General features: G+C 37.2%; 1 protein-coding gene across 3 annotated transcripts in view; it reads left to right on the forward strand.

Moving 5' to 3' along the window:
• LOC126821919 (ras guanyl-releasing protein 3) overlaps positions 1 to 24,166 on the forward strand; it is a 70,361-nt gene that overhangs the window by 31,426 nt on the left and 14,769 nt on the right. For all 3 annotated transcript variants that reach the window (XM_056100784.1, XM_050550547.2, XM_056100785.1), the window contains exons 2-12: positions 3,701 to 3,868; positions 5,263 to 5,368; positions 13,791 to 13,904; positions 16,798 to 16,929; positions 18,130 to 18,277; positions 18,958 to 19,131; positions 20,092 to 20,208; positions 21,270 to 21,367; positions 21,961 to 22,141; positions 22,917 to 22,997; positions 23,716 to 23,817. In XM_056100784.1, the coding sequence (XP_055956759.1) occupies positions 3,745 to 3,868; positions 5,263 to 5,368; positions 13,791 to 13,904; positions 16,798 to 16,929; positions 18,130 to 18,277; positions 18,958 to 19,131; positions 20,092 to 20,208; positions 21,270 to 21,367; positions 21,961 to 22,141; positions 22,917 to 22,997; positions 23,716 to 23,817 (1,377 nt within the window). In that variant the 5' untranslated portion in view covers positions 3,701 to 3,744. The remainder of the gene's footprint in view (positions 1 to 3,700; positions 3,869 to 5,262; positions 5,369 to 13,790; positions 13,905 to 16,797; positions 16,930 to 18,129; positions 18,278 to 18,957; positions 19,132 to 20,091; positions 20,209 to 21,269; positions 21,368 to 21,960; positions 22,142 to 22,916; positions 22,998 to 23,715; positions 23,818 to 24,166) is intronic.

The raw sequence follows: 24,166 nt of genomic DNA on the forward strand, positions 1-24,166 counted from the left end.
TATGAGTTGCGACCCACTTGTGTCAATTTCTAGGTCCCAAATATTAGCGATTTAGCTCCTTTAAAACATGCTCGCTGTATCATATACATGTAGTCTGTCATTGAGTGAACTGACATGGTTTCGCTTCTCCGGTTGTACGTGACAAGGAGTAGGGTCCTCCGGTTTCCTTCCACAGCTAAAGATCCCTACGTGCAAGCAAATTATTGAAATAAAATTGAACCATTTGTTGGCCCCCAAAATGACCTAGTTTGTGTCAAGTGGACTTTAAAGCCCATCTCTCTCTCTCTCTCTCTCTCTCTCTCTCTCTCTATCTCTCTCTCTCTCACTTCAAAGCAAGCATCTAGTCTTTAATCTCATCACTGCTAGATAGATATGATACTTCCGGTTTAATCCAATCAAATGTCTTTATTTTTGCACATCCTGGCCCCAGATTCACAAAACATTCTGAGACTTAAAGATACATTATGGGAGATTAGATAAAGAGCTGGTAGTTCTCACTATAATAGTTAAAATCTAGGTAATGTAATGGGAATATGCTGAAAATATCAGTCAAATTGCCTCACTCTGAACCAAGATATTAGCGATTGAATTTTAGGCCTAGTCTCGATCCTCATTACTAAAGTCGGTACGATAAAAAACATAGTCTTGATTATCCATTATTGGATTTAATCATCAATGAGCATTGACCAGCAGATCGTATTCAAGTCCAGTAAACATTGCAGACTAGCGATGACATCGAGAGTTGATTATTGTCTGGATAAGGTAATTATTGTCTAATTAATAATTTAAATAACATTTCAGGCCTAAAGAAAGACCTGCAATAGGCAGAATTAGCTCTTGCATAATCTATGTTTAAGTTAAGGATTTACTCAAAATTGTTCGCCTTATTTTAACTAAAATATAGCCCTTTATAAAACTTTTTGTTGTTTTAATGTATCAAATGAAATGAAATGAAATGGGGTTTAACGTCCTACTGTTTTGCTCCGAACTGGGCTAATGAAGACGGTTAATGTATCAAATACATCAATAAGAAACTATGTGCAGAGTTTTGTGTTTCTGGATCAAAGATATATTTCTCATACACAGAGATTAAAAGTTGAGTTAATTCTTAACTTAAACATACATTATGCACATAGGCGTACGAGCTGGGGGGGCTGGGGGGGCGGCTGCCCCCCCATTTTGGGCACCAAATGCTGGGAAAAATTTGGGCACACAATTGTACTTTGTAAAAGTTGTATAAAAAAAGATAGTGTGTTCTTTAATGTGTCCAATTTAACAGCGAATTTATTATTATTATGTAACATACTAAGAACCTAACTACATTTTTTGGGCACCAACCACCACCGCCCCCCCAGTCAAAAATTTCCCCGTACGCCTATGATTATGCAAGAGCTAAATCTGCCTATTTCAGGTCTTTCTTTAGGCCTGAATTGTTATCTAAATTATTAATTAGACATTAATTAACCTATCTAGGCCGTAATCAACTCTAGATGGCAGCACTAGCCTGCGATCTTTAGTGGATTGTAATCTGATTTACTGCATAACTTTCCTTCTCGATTAAATGATTAAATGGATAATCGAGATTATGCTATTTATCATACTGACTTTAGTAACGATGACCGAGGCTTGTGGGAATTTCAGTCTCTTAGTTCTCGGTTCATAGCTGTGGATCAATTTGAATGAAATTTTCACCAAATTGCCTTTACATTATCTAGTTTTTAACTATTATAGTGAGAACTGCCAACTCGTTACCGAATCTCCCATAATGTATCTTTAAGTCTCAGAATGCTTTTTGAAACCGGGCCGGGTGCATGTCAAGACTTGAGAAACACCTTTCAAAATTTTCCGAGCCCTGTTCCCACTTTGCATGGTTTGACACCTTGGTGCACCACTCAAAATAGCCATGGTTTGTTTTTATTTTTAAGAAAGACTTATTCACTAATGGTGCCATGGTTTCTATCCCTAGCTTCTCATTGAGTCAGGGTGGTTGGATGGCAAAATGGTTCAAACATGCACGTTGCATCATTAGCTCTGTCATTGAGTCAAGTGGCGTTGTTTCAATTCCTTGCTTGTATGTGACAAGGAGTAGGATTGCCTAACCAACACCTCCTCTCTGGTTTTCTCCCACAGCTAAAGACCTCTACATGCAAGCGTATTGTTGAATAAATTGAACTGTATGTTAATCCTGAAATGACCTAGGATAGGTCAAGTGGATATTCAACCGTATTTCTCTCTGTGTGTACAATCTATACTGAAAAAAAAAAAAAAAAAAAAAAAAATGTTGAAATCCAATGAAGTAGAAGTCTAATATTACATAAACATCCAGCTCCTATATAAAATGAAAAAATTGTTTAAGCGGCATTTAGTAACTGGATTAGAATAACACATGACACAATTATATGTCTTGGTTACATATTTTTTATATATATCTTCATTGTACCACGGTTGGCATTTTTTGCTTGATAAAGATGGGACAACTCTTGTTGAAGCATCGCTGAAATAAAATCTTCAAGTAACTTGTATTCCATATTTAATGTGTCAAGTGTTAAAATGAAAAAAACATGAAATTTCTGTTTGTATCACATGACTCAGATCCTGCATCTCATATTTTTGTTTCAAATTTTAACTTATTTCTTAAAACAGGATTTAAAGTATAACAATTATCTACGATGCGATATACAAGTATTAAAAAGTTTTATAAATGATAAAAAGCTACCACCCAAAATGCATCCTGGATTAAATACTTTAGAATAGTCTAAACAGTCTTGTCAGTTGCTAGGGGGTTGTATTTTGCGATATTTTATAAATTACGAAACAATTGATAATTTAACAACAGAAACGAATGAAGATGATTTATGTGATCTGTGATATTAAAAAAACACGGAACACCGATTTTAGATTTTGTAAATTGATGAAATGGATTTAAAACTGTTTGAAGTATGATAAGAAGTATCAGTAGTTTTTATGTTAGAGAGAGAGAGAGGGAGAGAGAGAGAGAGAGAGAGAGAGAGAGGGGGAGAGCGGGGGGGGGGTGAGAAGAGAGAGAAGAGAAGAGAGAGTTTGATGTCCACTCGACACAAACTAGGTTACTTTGGGACTAACATATGATTCAGTTTTATTTCAATCGCTTTCGCATACGGGTTAGAGGAAATGGTTAGCATAAGGTCTGTCATTGAGTCAACTGGCGTGGTTTCAATTCCCCGGTTGTATGTGACAAGGAGTAGGGTAGCCTGTCCAATCTTGTTGGTTTTCTCCAGGTCCTCCGGTATCCTTCTAGTGCTAAAGACCCCGACTCGCAAGCAAATTATTGAAATAAAATTGAACCATGCGTTAGTCCCAAAATGACCTACAGTAGTTTGTGTGGAGTGGAGGTTAAACCTCTCTCTCTCTCTCTCTCTCTCTCTCTCTCTCTCTCTCCCACTTTTAGTGTACCTGCGGGATTGCTAATTAGTCCAGAAATATAATGTTCATAATGTCATCATTTCTAGATTTTTTAAAAGTACCTAAGAGGTTTTAAAACAATCATATTTAAAAAACATTAAAGAATATACAGTCACATTAGTAGAGTTTTTTTTCCGGTTCGAATCAAAGGGGAGTTGTTGAGTGGCAGAATGGTCTAATTTCTGAGCTCTAGATCGAATGGTCTGTTAATGTTATCGAGCTAACTGATATTGATTATGTAATTATTTGGTTTTTTCAGACTAGGCGCGATTTGGATGTGCCTGCAGGCGGCCAACACCACTCATGCAGGTGGTGGCCCACCGGGGCGTGCTGTGTGTAATGGAGGAGGAGAAATCGGTTGTGGTTGGGGTTTGCCTTCGAGCTGCAACACCTGACCGATTAATACAGATCTGTGTCGATAATTTTGGTAAGCCATCTTTGTTTTTAGGGGGGTTGGGTGGCCGAATGGTTAGCACGCTCGCGCTGTATCATAAGGCCTGTCATTGAGTCAACTGGCGTGGTTTCGAATCCCCGGTTGTACGTGACAAGGAGTAGGGTCGCCTGTCCAACCCCTTGGGTTTTCTCTGGGTCCTCCAGTTTTCTCTCACTGCTAAAGACTCCTACGCGCAAGCAAATTATTGAAATAAAATTGAACCATATGTTGGTCCCAAAATGACCTAGTTTGGGTCGTATGGACGTTAAACTCCATTTCTCTCTCTCTCTCGCTCTTTTTCGTAACAAGGTCTGTCATGGAATCAAGTTGCGTTGTTTTCAATCCCAAGCTTCTATTTGACAGGTCGTAGACTCGCTCTACTTGTACTCTTCGGCCGCGCCGGCCAGCCAGCGGGTCTCAAGGTGGCCACTTGTCGGTCGCAGGGCTAGGTTGCGGCCGAGAGAGAAGCGAACCAGGCGGCGGGAGGGAAAAGCTCAAAAGCCAGGTTCGGCCGCCAATCATAAGTTTTCTCCGGTTTCCTCTCACTGCTTAAAAAAAAACTGTATGCCCATGAATTATTGAAATAAAATAGTACCATATGTTAGTCCTGAAATTACCTAGAAACTGTTGAGTGGACATTAAACCCCATTTCTCTCACTCATTCAATGGTCAATTTCTATTGTCAAGAAACTATAATCTCTTAATAATTAGAGTGCAAAAATAAAACAAAAAATACATGTTGTGGGTTACAATTGGTTCTAAACAATTTAAAGAAATGGGTTTAACATCTTACTGGTAGTTTAATGACTCCAGGGGGGTCATGGTGGCTAAGTAGGTAAGATGCTGGCTTGCTAGCCTGGAGGTCAGGTGTTCGATCCCTGCATTGGCCGAGAAAGTTCATCCAGATTTTTTCGGCGTGGTTCCCCCTTGTCAGTGATGCAGGACAGTGGGCCTGACAAGGACAGCTGTCTAATCGTTCGGATGGTACGAAAAACCCGAGGTCACATATCAACATTGGCATGCACGTAAAAGATCCCTTGACAGTTGGAATTTGATATAAAAGTAGGCCATAGTGCCACTGTACAGACAAAATTTACCTCATAGCATATACTGTATGGCGTATGCCCGTCTTCATTAGCCCAGATTGGAGCAGAACAGTAGGATGTTAAACCCCATTTCATTTCATTTCATTTCACGCTATACTCCAGGAAGAAAACTTTTATCAAGACAGTGCCACTAAGGCTGGCAGTGTACTGTAATATTATAACATCTTGGTGACCTGGACTATTGTCATCTAGATTAATTTGACAACAAGTGATAAAGTTAGGAAACTCCTGATGCCTTTGTTTGATTGGCTACTTGAATTTTCTTTTGTTTTATTTTTTCAGGACCAGACGAATTAGATGAACAAAGGGAAGAATATTGTCGTGTTTTTTTCCTTATGCATCAGTGGTTTATGAAATCAGAAGAATTAGCACAGGCATTCATAGATTTGTATCCTTTATCAGAATATAGGTTGTAGTTTTGATGGGAATGTACTTTCGCCTGACCAGGGGGAAAATCTATCATCTCTTGGATTTGTACATATTCATTTTTATGCACCCACATATTCATATGGTCGTCCCTATTAGTCAATATACATTTTATTATGAGAGACGTGTAAACTCAAATTAATGAACAAAACAGAATGGTAGATAAATAGTATCTTGAAATGAAATGAAAAGGGATTGAATATCCTACAGTTTTGCTCCGCCTGGACTAATGAAGACGGGCATACGCCATACAGTGTGCTATGAGGGAAATTTTTCCCAGACAGCGGCACTACGGCCTACTCTTAAATCGAATTCCAACTGCCAAGGGATCTTTTACGGGCAAGTCATTGTGTACACTGGACCTCGGTTTTTCATTCCATCCGAACGACTATGCTTTGTCCCTTGCCAGGCACTCAAGAGGAAACCATGCCGAAATTCCCATGAACTTTCTCCGCCAACACCGGGATTGAATGCACGACCTCCAGGTCAGCGAGCCAGCGGCTCCCGAGGTAGGAAAAGGAAAGTAACACTCAATATAAAATCCTTATTCCCTCAAGGTTATCTTTCCCTGAGCATAACCTCAATCTGGCTCCCGTCTTTATTAGCCCAGTCGGAGCAGAACATTAGGACGGTACACCCCATCAGACCCGTAACTAGGGGGGGGGGCAAAGCCCCCACCTGAAAAAAGTTTGGCCCCGCTGTGAAAAAATTGGCGACCATAAAAACAATAGATATACCATGTCCGTTAATCTTACAGCACCCGTGAGAACACTTCCCGCCACCCTCGTTGCTCTGAGCTAGTTATGACCCAGCACTCCATTTTTATTTCATAAAATTACCCAATAAGTATTGTATAACCAACACATTAGACCCTCAGTCTACAGCTGTCTAGTCCTTCGGATGAAACGGAAAACCGAGGTCCCGTGTATATATTGGAATGCACGTAAAAGATCCCCTGGCAGTTGGAATTCGATATAAAAGTAGGCGATAGTGCCACTGCCCGGGCAAAATTTCCCTCATAGCACACTGTATGGCGTATGCCCATCTTCATTAGCCCAGTATAGGAGCAGAACAGTAGGACGTTAAACCCCATTTCATTTCATTTCATTTATTCTACAAGGGTACTGACAACATAACAAAGGTGTTTTCTATGAGTCTTCAAGAAAGAAACAAATTCTGAAACCTTTTGTTAATTACAGTCATTCTAACAAAACCTTCGAGAACATTTAATAATGAAACATTATTCACTTCTAAATCAGCTTTCAAAACGTTCATCCTGGATTGAAAGAATTGCAAAGCATTTGACAGTTTCAAAATTTGTGAAATTAATGCTTCTGTGAATGGCTCATTTGTCAATCAAAATCATTGACTTGAACTAGGTCATTTCCTTATTTGTATTGAAATCTGATGACCACATATTTTTAACTTAAATGGTACATGCCTGATTAAACATAGCCGTGTTTAGACATTGACCTCCTTATAGTGATAAAAAGGGTTTGGGGAATTGAAGAGTTTCGTTCAGCCATGTGTTTTTAATCAAATGGACATTTTATTACTAGTTTAATGGCAAACTGTATTATTTTAGGGACTATGGCCTCCACCCCCTCATCAATATTCAAGATTCATTGAAGGATATTTTAGGAACTATGGATTCTACCCCCTCATAAACATTCAAGATTTATTGAAGGTTATTTTAGGGTCCTGTTTGATAGGAGCACTTGATCTTTTCAGGGGGTGAGGAAGAGATTCCATAGTCTATTCGATTCAACATCTGGACCAGTAATTAAGTGAGGGTCAATAAACTATAAGTCGAGACCAGGGACAAATTAACTTTGTACCTTTCCATTTCCTAACATTCTTACCGTTATTATTGTCATTTTAACTCGACTTGCTTGGAGTTTGCAGGGGTTGGATGGCCGAATGGTTAGCGTGTGGAGGCTGCATCATAAGGCCTGTCATTGAGTCAACTGGCGTGGTTTTGAATCCCCGGTTTTACATGACAAGGAGTAGGGTCACCTGTCCAACCTCATGGGTTTTCTCTGGGTCCTCCGGTTTCCTCCCATTGCTAAAGACCCCCTACCGTTATTATTGTCATTTTAACTCAACTTGCTTGGAGTTTGCAGGGGTTGGATGGCCGAATGGTTAGCGTGTGGAGGCTGCATCATAAGGCCTGTCATTGAGTCAACTGGCGTGGTTTTGAATCCCCGGTTTTACATGACAAGGAGTAGGGTCACCTGTCCAACCTCGTGGGTTTTCTCTGGGTCCTCCGGTTTCCTCCCATTGCTAAAGACCCCCTACGCGCAAGTGAATTATTGAAATAAAATTAAACCATATGTTAGTCCCAAAATGACCTAGTTTGTGTTGAGTGGACGTTAAACCCCATTTCTCTCTCCTTGAAGTTAATTTTATCACTACTTTAAAGCCAGTAGTTTACTAGCTTGAAGTTAATAATTATAATAACAGTTTATTCACAACTACATGTACAGGCATGAGTATGGAAGTTACAACAAACATTTCACATTGCGAAAGAATAACAATATCTATCTGCATGTCTTACAAAAAAACATTAATTTTCAAGATGGTGTATGGTAGAAAACCTCCCAACATAGTCTTGGTTACCAAGATGTTTAAAATGTACCAGGTTTAGTTGTCTGAGACTACAAATCATAACACTTTTAATTCTTTACTTTCAATGATAACTGATATATATATTCATTGTTTTTTTGGAGGGTTTTGTACATAAATCATTAGGTAATATATTTTAATGTAAGTGGTTAGCTTGCAAGAAATTATTATGATCACCACTTTAAAGTCAGTGATTGAATTTAATATGAGTACCACTTTAAAGTTTGTGATTAAAGTTAATATGATCACCACTTTAAAGTCAGCGATTCAAGTTAATATGATCACCACTTTAAAGTCAGCAATTCAAGTTAATATGATCACCACTTTAAAGTCAGCGATTGAAGTTAATGTGATCACCACTTTAAAGTTTGCAATTAAAGTTAATATGATCACCACTTTAAAATCAGTGATTGAATTTACCACTTTAAAGTCAGTGGTTAGCTTGCATGTAATCAATATGATTACCACTTTAAAGTCAGTAGTTGATTTGCAATATAATCACCTATTTAAAAGAAGTGGTTGATTCCCACTTTAAAGGCAGTGGTTAGGTCGCTGTCTTGCTAGAAGTTAATATGCTCATCAATTTAAAGTCATTGGTTGATCACCACTGTCTAGTGGTTGATTACCACTTTAAAGTCAGTGGGTACTGTAGCTTGCTAGAAGTTAAAGGAGAATACTGTAGTAAAAGTTTAATTTTATCATTTACTTAGTTCATTGTGTTATGCATTTCAGAATTTTTTTTTTAAGAAAAAAACACTTTCGGATTTCTGCAATTACGGAAACACCTGACAATTAATGAGCTGAAGCTAAATCATGTAACATGACGTAAGAGGCAACGTCGTGTAGCGGTCGATATATTATTATGGCATCGGCAGAAAGTAACAGCTTGTCAGACATTGATTTTGCTCGAACGTCTGTCGTCTCTGATGTCAATAACGGAAAAAAAATAAAAACGAAGCTGGTATATTTTTCCATCGTAAAAATATTCAGAGCGACTTTTAAAATCTTGCTGTCCCAAAAATAATCTAATATTAATGTTATTTTTCATATTAAAACAACTTTTTGCAGCAGTGTTCTCCTTTAATATGATGATTAATAGTGGTGTTACCATATGAGGTATAATTAACTCTATTAAATTACAATATGAGATTAAGTACTGACAATTGAAAGATTACACCTCATCACTTCCTTGTAGCAAAATACTTATGCTCTTATTGGCTAAATTTGCTTCTAAAAATACAAATCTCTTTTTTGCTTGTTCATGGCTTGAATTGGTATTAAAGTGGCTTGCAGTTATTTGTTTTTCATGACCATGCATGATTTCGTACCCAAACATTTATCAATACAAATTTAAGTGATAGATAATTTGTAATGGTCATTTGAAGACTACCTACAAATAATATCACCAGTGATCAAGGGTTAATTTTGTTTTGTGTTTCAGCACAATTCTTTTTTTCTTGGTAGGAAATTTGATATAAAGGACAGCGTATTTAGTTGTTGAACTAGATTCTTGACCCCAACTAGAATCGTTTACCTTGCTTTTGCGGGAGAGAGAGAGAAATGGCTTTTAACATCCACTTGACATAACTGGGTCATTTCGGGACTAACATATATGGTTCAATTTTATTTCAATAATTTTCTTGCGTGTAGGGGTCTTTAGCATTAGGAGGAAACCAGAGGAGGACCTGTAGAAAACCTACAAGGTTGGACATGTGACCCTACTCCTTGTCACGTACAACCCGGGAATCGAAACCACGCCAGTTGACTCAACGACAGACCTTATCAAAACTGTGCGCACATTCTAACCATCTAACCATTCGGCCCCCCCCCCCCTGCTTTTGGGTGGGGGGTGGGGTACTAATAATAATGTAGATCCTATATAGTGATAGATAATTTAGAATTTGTGGTGGTCATTTGAAATATGTCACTAGTTAGTTGGTTGTAATTTTGTGTGTACTTTAGTATAATTATCCTTATAGGAAATATAATATATAGGACAAAATATTTTAGTTTGTGAACTATATCCTTGACCCAATTTCTTTCCTGTCCTCTTTTAGAAAGGTTAACTCGTGCGAGTTGCATCTAAAGGTCTGTCATTGAGTCAAGTAGCATGATTTCAATTCCTCGCTTGTACGTGACAAGGAGTAGGTCGCTTTCCAGCGTTATGGATTTTCGCCGGTTTCCTCCCACTGCTAAAAAACCCAACACGCAAACGAACTATTGAAATAAAATTGAACCATATGTTAGTTCCGAACTGACCTAGTTTGTGTCAGTGTACATTAACCCTCTCTCTCTCTCTCTCTCTCTCTCTCTCTAACATAGGGGGGTTGGATGGCCGAATGGTTAGCACGCACGCGCTGTATCATACGGTCTGTCATTGAGTCAACTGGCGGGGTTTCAATTCACCGGTTGTATGTGACAAGGAGTAGGGTGGCCTGTCCAACCTTGTGGGTTTTCTCCGGGTCCTCCAGTTTCCTCCCACTGCTAAAGACCCCTACGCGCAAGCAAATTATTGAAATAAAATTGAAATAAAATACTCTCAAAAATTACAGACCAGTGTCAAATTGTGGTTTCCTAGACAAATTCCTAGAGAAATGTGGTTTTTCACGCTTACACCAGTACTTGTCCAGTGGTGGACTCTATGGCAAATTTCAGTCTGCTTATCGAGAGGGGCACAGCACCGAGACGGCGCTCCTTAGAGTCCTGAACGATGTTGTGCTTGCTCTTGATAAGCAACATGATGTCATATTGGTATTACTGGATCTTTCTGCTGCCTTCGACACCATCGATCACAACATTCTCATGAACAGATTGCGTAAACGTTTTGGCGTCTGTGGTCAGGCTTATGATTGGATCAATTCCTTTCTTCGAGGAAGAACACAAAGAGTGTCAGTTGGATCGGCGGTGTCGGAGGACCATCCCCTAAAATTTGGAGTTCCTCAGGGCTCGGTCCTAGGACCGGTTCTGTTTGCATTATACATGACTCCAGTCGAGGATATTATCAGCCGCCATGGTCTAAATGCCGTAATATACGCTGATGACACCCAGCTCTACATCACTTGTGACTCGCGAACGGACTTGATTTCTGCCGGTCGTATTGAGGCCTGTATAGATGAGATTCGTCTCTGGATGTGTGCAAACTTACTTGCACTCAATGACGATAAGACTGAAATTGTCCGTTTCTCATCGTGCAGGAAAAATGCGAGTCCGCAGGTTGTCGCGGGTGATGTACGAGTTGGTGAGGTTCTTGCTTCGCCATCAGCGATGATGGACTCGGCTGGACTGATGGATGATCAGATCAAGAGTGTGTGTAGCAAGGCTTCTCACTCGCCGTGGCGTATAGGGCAAATCCGGCATTTGTTAGACCAGGTCAGTACTGAGAAATTGGTGCATGGCTTTGTGACATCAAAACTGGATTACTGTAACAGTCTTTTTTATGGTCTCCCGAAATACAAGTTAAAGAAATTACAACATGTTCAGAATTCCACTGCTCGACTGGTAATCCGAAGGAAGTTGGGGCGTCACGCACAGATGACGCCCATTCTTCGGGAACTACACTGGCTCCCAGTTGAGAAGCGGATTCATTTCAAACTGTCGTGTATAATTTTCAAGTTAATACGCCATAGTGAGTTAGCGCCTTGTTACCTCACTAATATCATTAGTATTCAAGTTCCATCTTATCGGACTAGAAGCAGTGATGAGGTGAAGTTGCGACCCTTTTCCCACAAAACACATGGAAAAAAAGCCAGTGAGTTGTATGGCGATCGCGCCTTCAGCTGTGCCGCGCCTTCTCTCTGGAATGAGCTGCCACTAAGACTTAGATCACTCACCAAATTCAGCCTGTTTAAATCCAAGCTCACAACATATTTATTCAATTGGGCAATAATACTACTAGTCAATCTAATGTTTTTATAGGCATACATTTGTATATCTTTAATTGAGATTTTTTTTTTTTTTTTTTAAATACCAATTATTGATAGTTTTTATTTATTTATTATTATGTATATACAATGTGTAGTACGCCCATGTAAAGGCGGTTGAGACAATTTGTGTGTAACGGTCTATAAAAAATATATATTATTATTATTATTATTATTATTATTAACCATATGTTAGTCCCAAAATGACCTAGTTTGTGTCGAGTGGACGTTAAACCCCATTTCTCTCTCTTTCTCTCTAACATGTGCTTTAGATCACTCGGTCAGTCATTCAGTCAAGTTGAGATACCAAAGTAATTCCCTACTTCTGATGGATTTTCTAAAATATTTAAGAACTAGATCCTTGAGTCGATTTCATTCACTTCCTCTTTTGGGTTTCAAATAATGTAAATCCTATCAGCTGTTGTCCACATGTTCTCTTCTCCTGTTTATATTCCATGAACATAGTAGGATATATCTCCTATATCCTATACCAGTTATTCTGTGATTGGATGTCAATATACTACACACAGGGAGTTATATATATATATATCTCCTATGTCCTATACCAGTTATCCTATCATTGGCTGCCAATACTACACTATTCACAGGGCGATATTAAGGATATTGAAATATCCTGGTTTTTAATTGTTTAAGGGCGTTGACTAGTCGAAGATACGCATTAACTCTTCAACACCGATTGTTATTAAAACTTTGCATAATTGTTTCGTTTGTAAAATAACCCAGAGGATATATATAGCAGGTCGACTGTTTGTTGTGTAATAATGGAGATACAAGCAGAAAGGAAAAAAAAAATATTTATGGGAAACAAGAAGGTTTCCTGACCAAGATTAGTTCTTGAATAAATTGACGTGATCTCCAGTAAACAATCATGGCTGCATCCAGCAACAGTTTCACACTGAACCATTGACATCTACCTATATATGACGTCAGAAGGAATTCCCACTAAGACGCTATTATCCAGGTCTACCCCATCTATCGCGACTGGAACATGGCTATTCTTTATTTTTTGATGATCAAAGATTACCATTTTTTAAATGTATAAAATGATTTTTAGAGTAGCAGAGTAGTGCACTGAAGTAAATATTTACTTTTTACGACCGAATTGTTGTATTTTAAAACTTTTTGTGGACGTATTCAAAGAATTTACCGAAAATCACACAATCTTGTTTAAAGGTAAATAATGAACAAAGATTTTAAAATACTTTGAGATGATATTTTTTAACGTTTTTGGTGTTGAAATGTTTCTTATAACCTCTACTTTTGATGTTTGGGAGAAATTATCGATATCTCTTTTTAGCATGAACTCATAGAATTTCCAAGAAAACTCATAATTTTTTGGCATTTCCATGGATACCAGATAAACCATGGTCTATAGCCAAAAAGTATCCCTTGTGTTTCATGCCAAATTTTATATAAATCCATACAGGCATAACTGAGAAAATTGAACTTTTGTTGTCATCAGCACCCATTATTATCATGCTTTTGGGCCAAGTTTGGTAAATAAAATTGTTTTTTTTAGGGTGATTAATGTGTAGTTCATCACCCCAAATAACAAAAAAATATCATATCTTGTGAACAAAAATTACAGTTCTAGCTTTAAAATGTGCATTTTAGACTGCTCAACGCCCTTTAGCAGTATTTAATAACGCCAAGAAAAAGCTACCTGTGTTTAGTTCAAATATCCCCTATCTATTTTGAGTGGACTTACAACTAATATTTTCCTTCTTATTAACACTGTTATAATAGAATTATAAAAATCTGTTTCCTCGTCAGAATTATGTCATGATACTATTATTTCTTTCCTTAACGTGCACCCAGCTACCAAGGTTGCGATGAAACTATAACGTGTGATCTTCCAGACTGTCAACATTTACCTATTAGCGATGACTGTCCTGTACAACAATATAAAGTTAAAATCTGTCGGGCTGTTAGGTAAGTCAACTATATTTATAGACAAGTTCCAATCTTTTCTCATAGATCTGTACTGTTTGACAAGTTTCGATCTATTCTCATGATAATTGAGTAAAGATTATTGTTGCCTGCTTTTCAAACTATTAAAATGAGTCCATCCGTCAACCTGTATGCCCATCACACGTTTTGGGAACACAATAGTAAGGCCATCATGATCAGGTCTTCAAAATAATGTCAAAAATAGCTTGTAAATGCAAATATTTTTCATTCAATTTTAACAAAATGTCCTATGTGGTCCAATATACATTAGATCTCAGAGCTATTTTAACTAGGTTAGAAAGGTGCATTTGATTGCCCTTGACTCCGGGGAAAATCCATCAATAGGAGCTACCAACTGTTAAGGGTCCTTTTACCTGCACGCCAATGTTTTTTCATCTCATCCGAATGACTATGCCATCTGTGGAGATGGCTTGTTTGTTGTTCTAAATTTCGCTATATCATGATAAATGAACTGCTCTCACTTTAAGAGAGGGAGAGAAATGGGGTTTAACGTCCACTCAACACAAACTATGTCATTTCGGGACTAACATTTGGTTTAATTTTATTTCAATAATTGGCTTGCGCGTAGGGGCCTTTAGTGCTGGGAGGAAACCAGAGGAACCGGAGAAAACCCACGAGGTTGGACAGGCGACCCTACTTCTTGTCACGTACAACCAGGGATTCGAAACCACGCCAGTTGACTCAATGACAGACCTTATGATACAGCGCGCATGCTAACCATTCGGCCATCCAACCCCTCGTTCTCACTTTAACAAGATATAAACACTTTCTATTTACGGTTTTACGGTTCATTTCATTGTCGATTTCTTGAATCTTTAGAAAACATGAGACAGGGTTCAGTTTTAAATACTTCCCTAAATATTATATGTTTTGTGTTTAAATGAAATGAAATGAAATGGGGTTTAATGTCCTACTGTTCTGCTCCGACAGGGCTAATAAGACAGGTTTACACCATACAGTGTGCTATGAGGGAAATTTTGCTCGAACAGCAGCGCTACAGCCTACTGCCAAGGAATCTTTTACGTGCACACCATTGTGTACACAGGACCTGTTTTGTGTTTAAGGCCTAGGTTAAAATTGTGTAGGCTAACCTGGGGGACCTGTATTCAATCTCGGTGTTCATTGGGACTTTCTGACAATAGTCCATCGGATGGGATGAAAAGTTGAGGGATAGTGTACACATTGCTGTGCATGTAAACGATCCCTTGACAGTTGGAATTTGATGTAAGAGTAGGCTGTAGTGCTGCTGCCTTGACAAAATTCCCCTCAGTGCACACTGTATGGTGTATGCTCTTCTTCATTAGCCCAGTCAGAGCAGAAAAGTAGGACAGGACGTTAACACCCATTTCATTTACAATTGTATAGAATTATTTTCCTAGTCAATCTGAAATTAATTAATTCTAATTTATGAACAAGGAAGGAACAAACGTACCAGCAACAATCACGATCAGTACTTTCTAATCTCAAATAACGAAATGAAAACGGTAGGAGATTTGACAGAATCTAATTAAAGTTTTAATAGATAAAGTAATTCTCCGAAAACCATAATGCTGTGATATGAGTGGTCAAAATTTACAACTTTGTGTCGTGACTGGCAAACCTTGCTCTTACACTTCTTTCTGTGTTTTGTTGTGCAGTGGTCGGCATTGCCTGTTAAGAGCAAATGGAAGGGCTTTGTTTTACAATTTGGTGAAACGGTTATGTGAATAATTCAGGTGTTCTAATTATATTTTGTCTACAACACTACTTCGAGAAATATTAATAGACAAAATGTATGTTTTTATTTCTGGTATGTAAATTATTTGCTTAGCTATAAATTCATGGTTTCCATCTCGGCCATATATGCTGGTCAATTTTTTATCACAAATTGCGACTTTGGCAGAGTTAAAAATTGACCGAAATGTCTCGGAAACCCAACGATCAATTTATGCGCTGTAAAACTATCATATTTTTCAAAACCCCATTTTCCACTGCAATCGACTACTGATATATAAAAATGAATTCATATGTTTGGACTGGACTGGAATACTGGACTGGACTGGTTGTTTAACATCTGCTTCCACAATAGTGGTATCGCAGATAAGATCTACAAGACGTAGAAACGTGCTCCTTTAATTTAGATTGTAATTTTGAAATCTTTTCATTTGTGGTCTTTCTTTTACAAGGATTGGTTTAGTGGGAATTTCTTCCCTGTCATTTTTTTCTGAATAATTTTATATTATTGTCGCCGCCATTTGACGATATTGATTGTCCCATGTTGGTAGTATCATTAAAAGATGCTATAATATTTCAAAATTAGATAATGGATTTTGAATATATTGAAAGTTTCATTCAAATAACTTTATTCTGAGCAAAGTTATCACTGTTTGAAGTTTTGATAAGATGTGGCATGGATTGTTTATTATCGTAACAATGGTACTTGTTATTCTAGACTACTCCTTGATTCACCATTTTTGAATTAAATCATTACATGTTGATCGTGTTTCAATCCATTTAACTTGACAAGGAGTAGGGACGCCTGTCCAACTTTGTGGGTTTTCTCATGGTCCTCCGGGTTCCTCCCACTGCTAAAGACCCCTACGAGCAAATGAATAATGGAAATAAAATTAAATCGTATGTTAGTCCCGAAATGACCTAGTTTGTGTCGAGTGGACGTTAAACTGTCTCTCTCTCTCTCTCTCTCAATCCATTTAAATCTCGGCCATCCGATAGTCTAGAGAGTTGATTACAGGTTTCTTGTGTGAATACATGTTTAATTAAGCATTTATATAACATTTGAAGCCAAAATAAAGACCTGCAATCGTCGGATTTAGCTCTCAGATTATGCAGCTTTAGTTATTTGTTTTATTTTCAGATATTGGATACAGCGGAATCCGGTTCATTTTGCTATGGATAGTCCGTTACGTAAAGCTACAGATCGTCTAGGTCAGTTATTACTAGCAGAAGGAAATACCAAATTAAAACAACTCGTCGATCTTTCACAAGTGTAAGTTTTATATTATATTATTTATCATTAATTCAGAGGAATTGAACTGAGGTTTAACGTTCTACTGATCTGTACAGAATGAGCTAAAGAAAACAAGCATATGCCATGTAGTGTTCTGTGAGTGAAATTTTGTCTGAACAGCGGCTCTAAGGCCTACTTTTTTATCGGATTTGCAACTGTCAAGGGTTCTTTTACATGCACACTAACATGTACGTGGAATTTTAGTGTTTCGTTCTCCCCACTCGTCTTCGTTAGCCCAGTCAGAGCAGGACAGTAGGACGTTAAACCTCATTTCATTTCGTTCCCCTGTCCTGCACCACTTAGGAACTTTGAGCACTAAAATCATAGCACAAATTGAGCTCTAGACTTAAAATATTTTAATTTTCGTGCATGAATATGGCACCAGCGCTCTAAACATGGTAGGAAAAACTTGAGGCCCACGACCCTCACACAATGGACAGTTGGTACTGTTAATCAATCCTATTTAAACTGCAGGTTATTTTAATAAACCATTAATCATTTGATACCCACCCCCCTTTAACATCTAAAGACATGTTTTAGAAAAGCACATTCTGGGCCTTGACCATCGACCTTGATTAAACAGCCAATCTAATGTTTGGATAATCAAAGCCTTTGAAAAGAATTTAGAGGAATTTTTTGTATCACGGGTATTAATATGTAAGCTGATCTGGAATTGACTAATCACAATCTCCGCATTACTGAACGCAATTGGGGGGTTGGATGGTCACGTACAACCAGGATTCGAAACCACACCTGTCGACTCAATGACAGGCTTTATGATACAGCGCGCGCACACTAACCATTCAGCCATCCAACCCCCCACCCTATATCTAACCTCGGATGTATGTAGCTACACCCATACAATTGTGATGCGGCTAACGATGTACTTGCTGCTTTTAGAAAGTAGTCAAAGAGTGTGTAGTGCTGTCCTTTGTTTAAACTTTAAAGAAAAACAGCTTCGGACATTGAAAGCTTTGTATGATGGTCAAGATAAAACACTCTTCACAGGCGTCTTCATGGACGCCGTCATTTTTAATCCGGGAACTTGAGAGTAGTTCCAATGACATAATTCTTCATACAGCCAAGTTTAGCTGTAGGGTACCGAAGTCTGATGAGGTTTGCCGAATGAAAAAGTGAGCTGCCATTTTAAGGAAATAATCGAGTTTTCCATTTTTTCAGCCCATCATACGATTGGATGAGAAATATGTCTGTACGAAATCCATCCAACCACAACCGTAAAGTTTCTCTAGTCTTCAACCATCTTGAACCAGAAGAATTGGCAGATCAGTTGACCTATTTAGAATATAAAGCCTTCCGGAGAATTCATGTAAGTAGGCCTTTATTACCAAAGGAAACTTCTCAATCCTTTAAATGACATCTTGAGTGGAAATTTGTGAATCATTTAATCTCTTTACCCTTGTCCCGTGTTACCCGGATTATTCCGGTAGCGGCACAAACCGTTTTGGGTGGATTATACAAGGATGAAAACAGTGAACTTAACTAAAATTTAATGACAACTTTTGACTCAGATTTCAGTGACAGTGATGAAAATGGCTATGTCATTCTTGTTGTTTTGTTTACATTTTATATCAGTTTTATTAGAGACACCCAACGTCATGAATGTATTCCCAAAAACAATTCAGTTGACGATGTCATACATGACGTCAACAATTCAGCAGCTTTAGGGTTAAAATGTTTATAATCTCTTAATATTTATACCCCCTTGTCAGTGATGCTTGACGGAGAGGCTGACGAGGAGAGCTGTCTAGTCAGTTGGTACAAAAAACTGAGGTCCCGTGTACACATTGGCGTGCATGTTAAAGATCCCTTGACAGTTGGAATTCGATATAAGTAGGCCGTAGTGCCGCTGTCCAGGCAAAATTTCCCTCATAGCACACTGTATGGCGTATGGCCGTCTTCATTAGCCCAGTTCGGAGCAGAACAGAAGGACGTTAAACCCCATTTCATTTCATTTCTTAATATTTATAATTCATTGTCTACTTTCAGTTTTCTGATTATAAAAACTATGCAGTTACAGCTTCCTTAAAAGAAAATCCTAAATTAGAGAGATCAATTGGTTTATTTAATGGTTTATCACAATGGGTACAATGTATGATCCTCAGCAAAACGACTCCACAACAAAGAGCTGATGTTATAACTAAATTCTCTAATGTTTCTAAGGTAGGTATCAACACATTTATCTATGGAAGGGAATCGAAGGATTCAGATAAACACCACAAGGTTATACAGGCAACCCTACTCCTGATCACCTCGCCACTTGACTCAGTGACAGACCTTATGATCCATATTAAGCTATCGAAGGAAATCGGAGGACCCAGAGAAACACCACAAGGTTATACAGGCAACCCTACTCCTGATCACCTCGCCACTTGACTCAGTGACAGACCTTATGATCCATATTAAGCTATCGAAGGAAATCGGAGGACCCAGAGAAACACCACAAGGTTAGACAGGCAACCTGATCACCACTCAACTTGACTCAGTCACAGAGCTTATGGTCTAAAGCACATGTTAGACCACTCGCCACATCAACCCTCCACGAGACTGATACTACTAAAAATAGAAAATAAGGAGAGAGAGGGAGAGAAATAGGGTGTAACGTTTGCATGGTTAGCATGTGCGCGTTGAATCAGAAGGTTTATCATTTAGTCAAGTGGCGTGGTTTCTATTCCCCGGTTGTATGTGACAAGCAGTAGGTTTGCCTGACCAACCTCATGGGGTTTCTCTGGGTCCTCCGGTTTTCTCCCACTGCTAAAGTCCCCTACGCGCAGGCGAATTGTTGAAATAAAATTGATCCATGCGCTTGTCCCGAAAGGACCTAGTTTCTGTGAGTGGATATAAAAATCTCTCTCTCTCTATATATCTCTCGCTAACTCTCTCCCCCTCTTGTAGATTTTGTCATTTGGGTGTCTAGGGGTCTAACAGGTCTCTCTCTCTTTTTCGAGTTCTGCCCACGACTAGACTGCTGTCTTTGTCAGGCTCTCCATCCTGCATCACTGTATCTGGGTGCCCTTGTATAACCTTGTTTCATGATTGAATACTAAAGCATGCTAATATTTCTATAAATTTGAGGTCTGCTGGTCATGTGATTTGTAAACCATGTTCTTTTGTCTTTTTCAGCGTTTAAGAGTGTTACAAAACTTCAATACATTAATGGCTATAGTAGGGGGACTAACTCACAGTGCATTGGCTCGACTCTCTAAAACTAATGCATGTTTACCTTCAGAAACACAAAAGGTGAGTTAAACAGAAATGTTAATATTCTTAGTCATCCATTATGCAAGAGCTAAATCTGCCTATAACAGGTCTTTCTTTAGGCCTGAAATGTTTTCTAAATTATTAATTAGACATTAATTAACCTATTCAGACCATAATCAACTCTAGATGTTATAGCTAGCCTGCGATATTTAGCGAATTGGAATTCATTTTGTGAAGGATAATTAAACGTTTAATAAATGGATAATCGAGACTTGGTTTTTTATCATATCGATTTTAGTAATGATGATCGAGGCTGATTTTTTTTACGTTATCTATTTTTTAACTGTTTATCTAATCTCCCATAATGCCCCCTTAATATACTTAGTCATCCATTTGTTCTATAAGCAGCCATTATACAATATGTTATTAAAACATTATTTCTATTTACGGTGGATTATGATTTATGAAAATTCAAAATCTGCTTTTAATTAAATGATTAAAGAAGGCATATCCCATTCCTAATCCTAAAAAATAAGATTTATCATTAAATGTCCATTCAAAATACATTCAACTAATCACAAATAAGTAAAGATTCTTGCAGTACTTGAAAAATTCACACAAAATTCACTTTTTTTAAAAGTATTTACATTTTTAAAAATATTTACATTTTTAAAAATATTTACATTTTTAAAAATATTTACATTTTTAAAAATATTTACATTTTTAAAAATATTTTACATTTTTAAAAATATTTACATTTTTAAAAATACTCACACTTTTAAAAAATATTCACATTTTAAAAAAAGATTCACATTTTGTAAAAAGAAGATTCACATTGTTCAAATTATTCACATTGTTCAAAATATTCACATTGTTCAAAATATTCACATTGTTCAAAATATTCACATTGTTCAAAATATTCACATTGTTTAAAAATAAAATATTCACATTTTTGAAATATTCACATCCTAAATAAAATTCACCTCTTGAAAAAAATCGACTGGATGTTAGAATTATGTCTGTTGATTACTATTATTTTAATTGAAAATTCTTTATTTATAACTCTTTATCTATTTTGTATCATGTTGTTTTTTATTCAGACATTAATGGAATTTACAGAACTTCTATCATCAAATAATAATTTTAGTAATTATCGTAAAGTTTATCATCAGTGTGTTGACTTTAAGATTCCAATCTTGTAAGTATAACTATTTATAATATAAGTATGTAAAGATCACTCCCTGCACCATATTTTAGTTCCAATCTTGTAAGTATAACTATTTATAATGTAAATATGTAAAGACCATTCAATATGTTAGTTTGGACTAGTGAAGGAATGTCATACTCATTTCGATTCAGGGGTCACATGAACTAATATTTTACATCAAGTGGGCCGGAGAGATACAAAAATATCAACATAAAGAAACTGTATTTGATTTATTTGACTAAAATCGTTACATATTATAATGCAATACAATACTTTGAAGTGGACCAAATTAGTCATTTTTTTAAAAAATTTACACTGAATTATTTTCGAAACAACCACAAAAACATTGTTAACATTCAAAAATTTATGAATATGCCAAGTTTTAATGATTTCTAAGAATTATCAACGTGTCAGTTTGTTGAAATTTGTTCCACGGGCCACATTTAAACCCTTGGCGGGCCACATGTTTGATGCCCATGGACTAGTGGATGTTAAACCTTAATATCTCTATTTGTTAAAGGTTTTCGTACTGTCTTTTTGCGTTGAATATGTGTATAAAAATACTTGTTTTTGATTTTTTTCAGAGGTGTCCATTTAAAAGATTTAATATCCTTACATACAGCACTTCCTGATCGCGTGGAGGGTAATTTGATCAATTTCCGTAAAATGGCCCAGTTATCGTTAATGTTACAAGAATTAACAAGATTACAACGTGTAGATAATATTCCTGTTGATGCAAATATGGATCTGGTTAATACTTTACGGGTAAGTTTACAATTTTTTGGGGGGGACTCAGGGTCCAGTTGTATAATGAGAGTGCTTTAGATCATAAGGTCTGTCATTGAGTTGTGGGGTTGGGTGTCCGAATGGTTAACGCATGTACGTTGTATCATGAGGTCTGTCATTGTGTCAAGTGGTGTGGTTTCGATTCCCAGCTTTTACTTGACAAGGAATGCGTGCACGTTCTTTCATAAGGTCTGTCATTGAGTCAACTGGCATGATTACGATTCCCCCCTTATATGTGACAAGGAGTAGGGTCGTCTGTCCAACCTCGTGGGTTTACTCCGAGTTCTCCAGTTTCCTCCCACTGCTAAGACACCTAAGCACAAGTAAATTAATGAAATAAAATTGAACCACTGAAAATTGAAAATGACCTACTTTGTGTGTGTCGAGTGGACGTTAAACTCCTTTTCTCTCTCTGTTATTGAATCAAGTGGCGTTGTTTAGATTCCCAAGCTTGTAAGTGACAGGGAGTAGGGTCGCCTGTCTAACCTCTTGGGTTTTCTCTGTGTCCTTGGATATCCTCCCACTGCTAAAGACAATCTACAGGCAAGAAAATTATTGAAATAAATTTGTACCATATGTTAGCCCCGAAATGACGTCAAGTGTGTGTTAAACCCCTTTTCTCTCTTTCTGTATAACTTTTACACTACTAGTTGTGGTGCAGTCTCCCTGCCCTTACTAATAGATTGTCTATCTCTGTACCTTCCAAAACATATATTTGTATTTTTTTGATATGTCTTGTATTTTTTGATTTTAGTTATCACTGGATCTTAATTATACTGAAGATGAAATTTATGAATTATCTTTGGCTAGAGAACCTCGAGGTTCAGTTTCCTCAGTAAGTACTTTTATCTTATATTTTCAGAGTCGGGGGCCTTATTCTTGACAACTTTGATTGAATTTTTTAAGGATGCAGCTTTTTCATTGGTTGCACGTTAAAATCCTACTACGGCCAATGAATGTTTGCATTCTTAAAATGTTTTAGTTTAATATAAAAGGGGTTGGATGGTCGAAATAGTCTAGCGTGTACACTTTAGATGATAAGGTCTGTCATTGTGTCATATGACATGATTTCAATCCTAAGCTTGCATGTGACAGGGACTAGGGTCGCCTGCCCAACTTCGTGAGTTTTCTGTGGATACTATATGGTTTTCCATCACTACTAAGGACCTATGTGTAAGTAAATCATTGAAATAAAATTGTACCATTTGTTAGTCCCGAAGTTACCTAGTTGCGTTGAGTGGATGCTATGGGTTTTCATCAGTAGTAAAGGCCTACGTGTAAGTAAATTATTGAAATACAATTGTACCATTTGTTAGTCCCAAAATGACCTAGGTGCATTGAGTGAATGTTAAACCCCATTTCTCTCTCTCCATTGACATGAAATCGTGGCATGATGGTAATATTTTACTGTACAGCTCTATTAATCTTAGTTGCAAAGATAGATGACATTTTTCCACACAGCAATGTTATGATTGACTAAAATTTCATAAGTTTTTACTATTGTTACTATTATGATGATTTGAAATTTAATTAAAATGATGATTTATTTGTAGCCGACGACACCCACTAAGCCTGTGATGTTTGCTGATTGGATATCTGGAGTGAGTCCACCAGATCCCAATACAATAAATAAACATGTCCATGACATGGTGGAGGTAGGAACTTACTTTTTTGTTTTATTTTCTTGTTTGATGAATAATTTAATAGCTAAAAATGTAGGCAAAACGATCATGAACCAACACTTTCCTATGAAGAATTGTAGGTGAGCTGTCATTTGCCTAGTAATTTTAGTAATAATATCATGCTAGAGATAATATTAATTAATAATTTTAGCGATAATGTAATGCTAGTGATAATGGTTAGTAGTAATTTTAGCGATAATGTAATGCTAGTGATAATGGTTAGTAGTAATTTTAGCGATAATAGAAGACTTTTGATAACAGTGTTTAGTAATTTTATCATTAATATGATACTAGCAATAATATAATTATAATGCTACAAAAA

The sequence above is a fragment of the Patella vulgata genome, chromosome 5, assembly GCF_932274485.2.
Source record: "Patella vulgata chromosome 5, xgPatVulg1.2, whole genome shotgun sequence".
NCBI classification, from domain to species: domain Eukaryota; kingdom Metazoa; phylum Mollusca; class Gastropoda; family Patellidae; genus Patella; species Patella vulgata.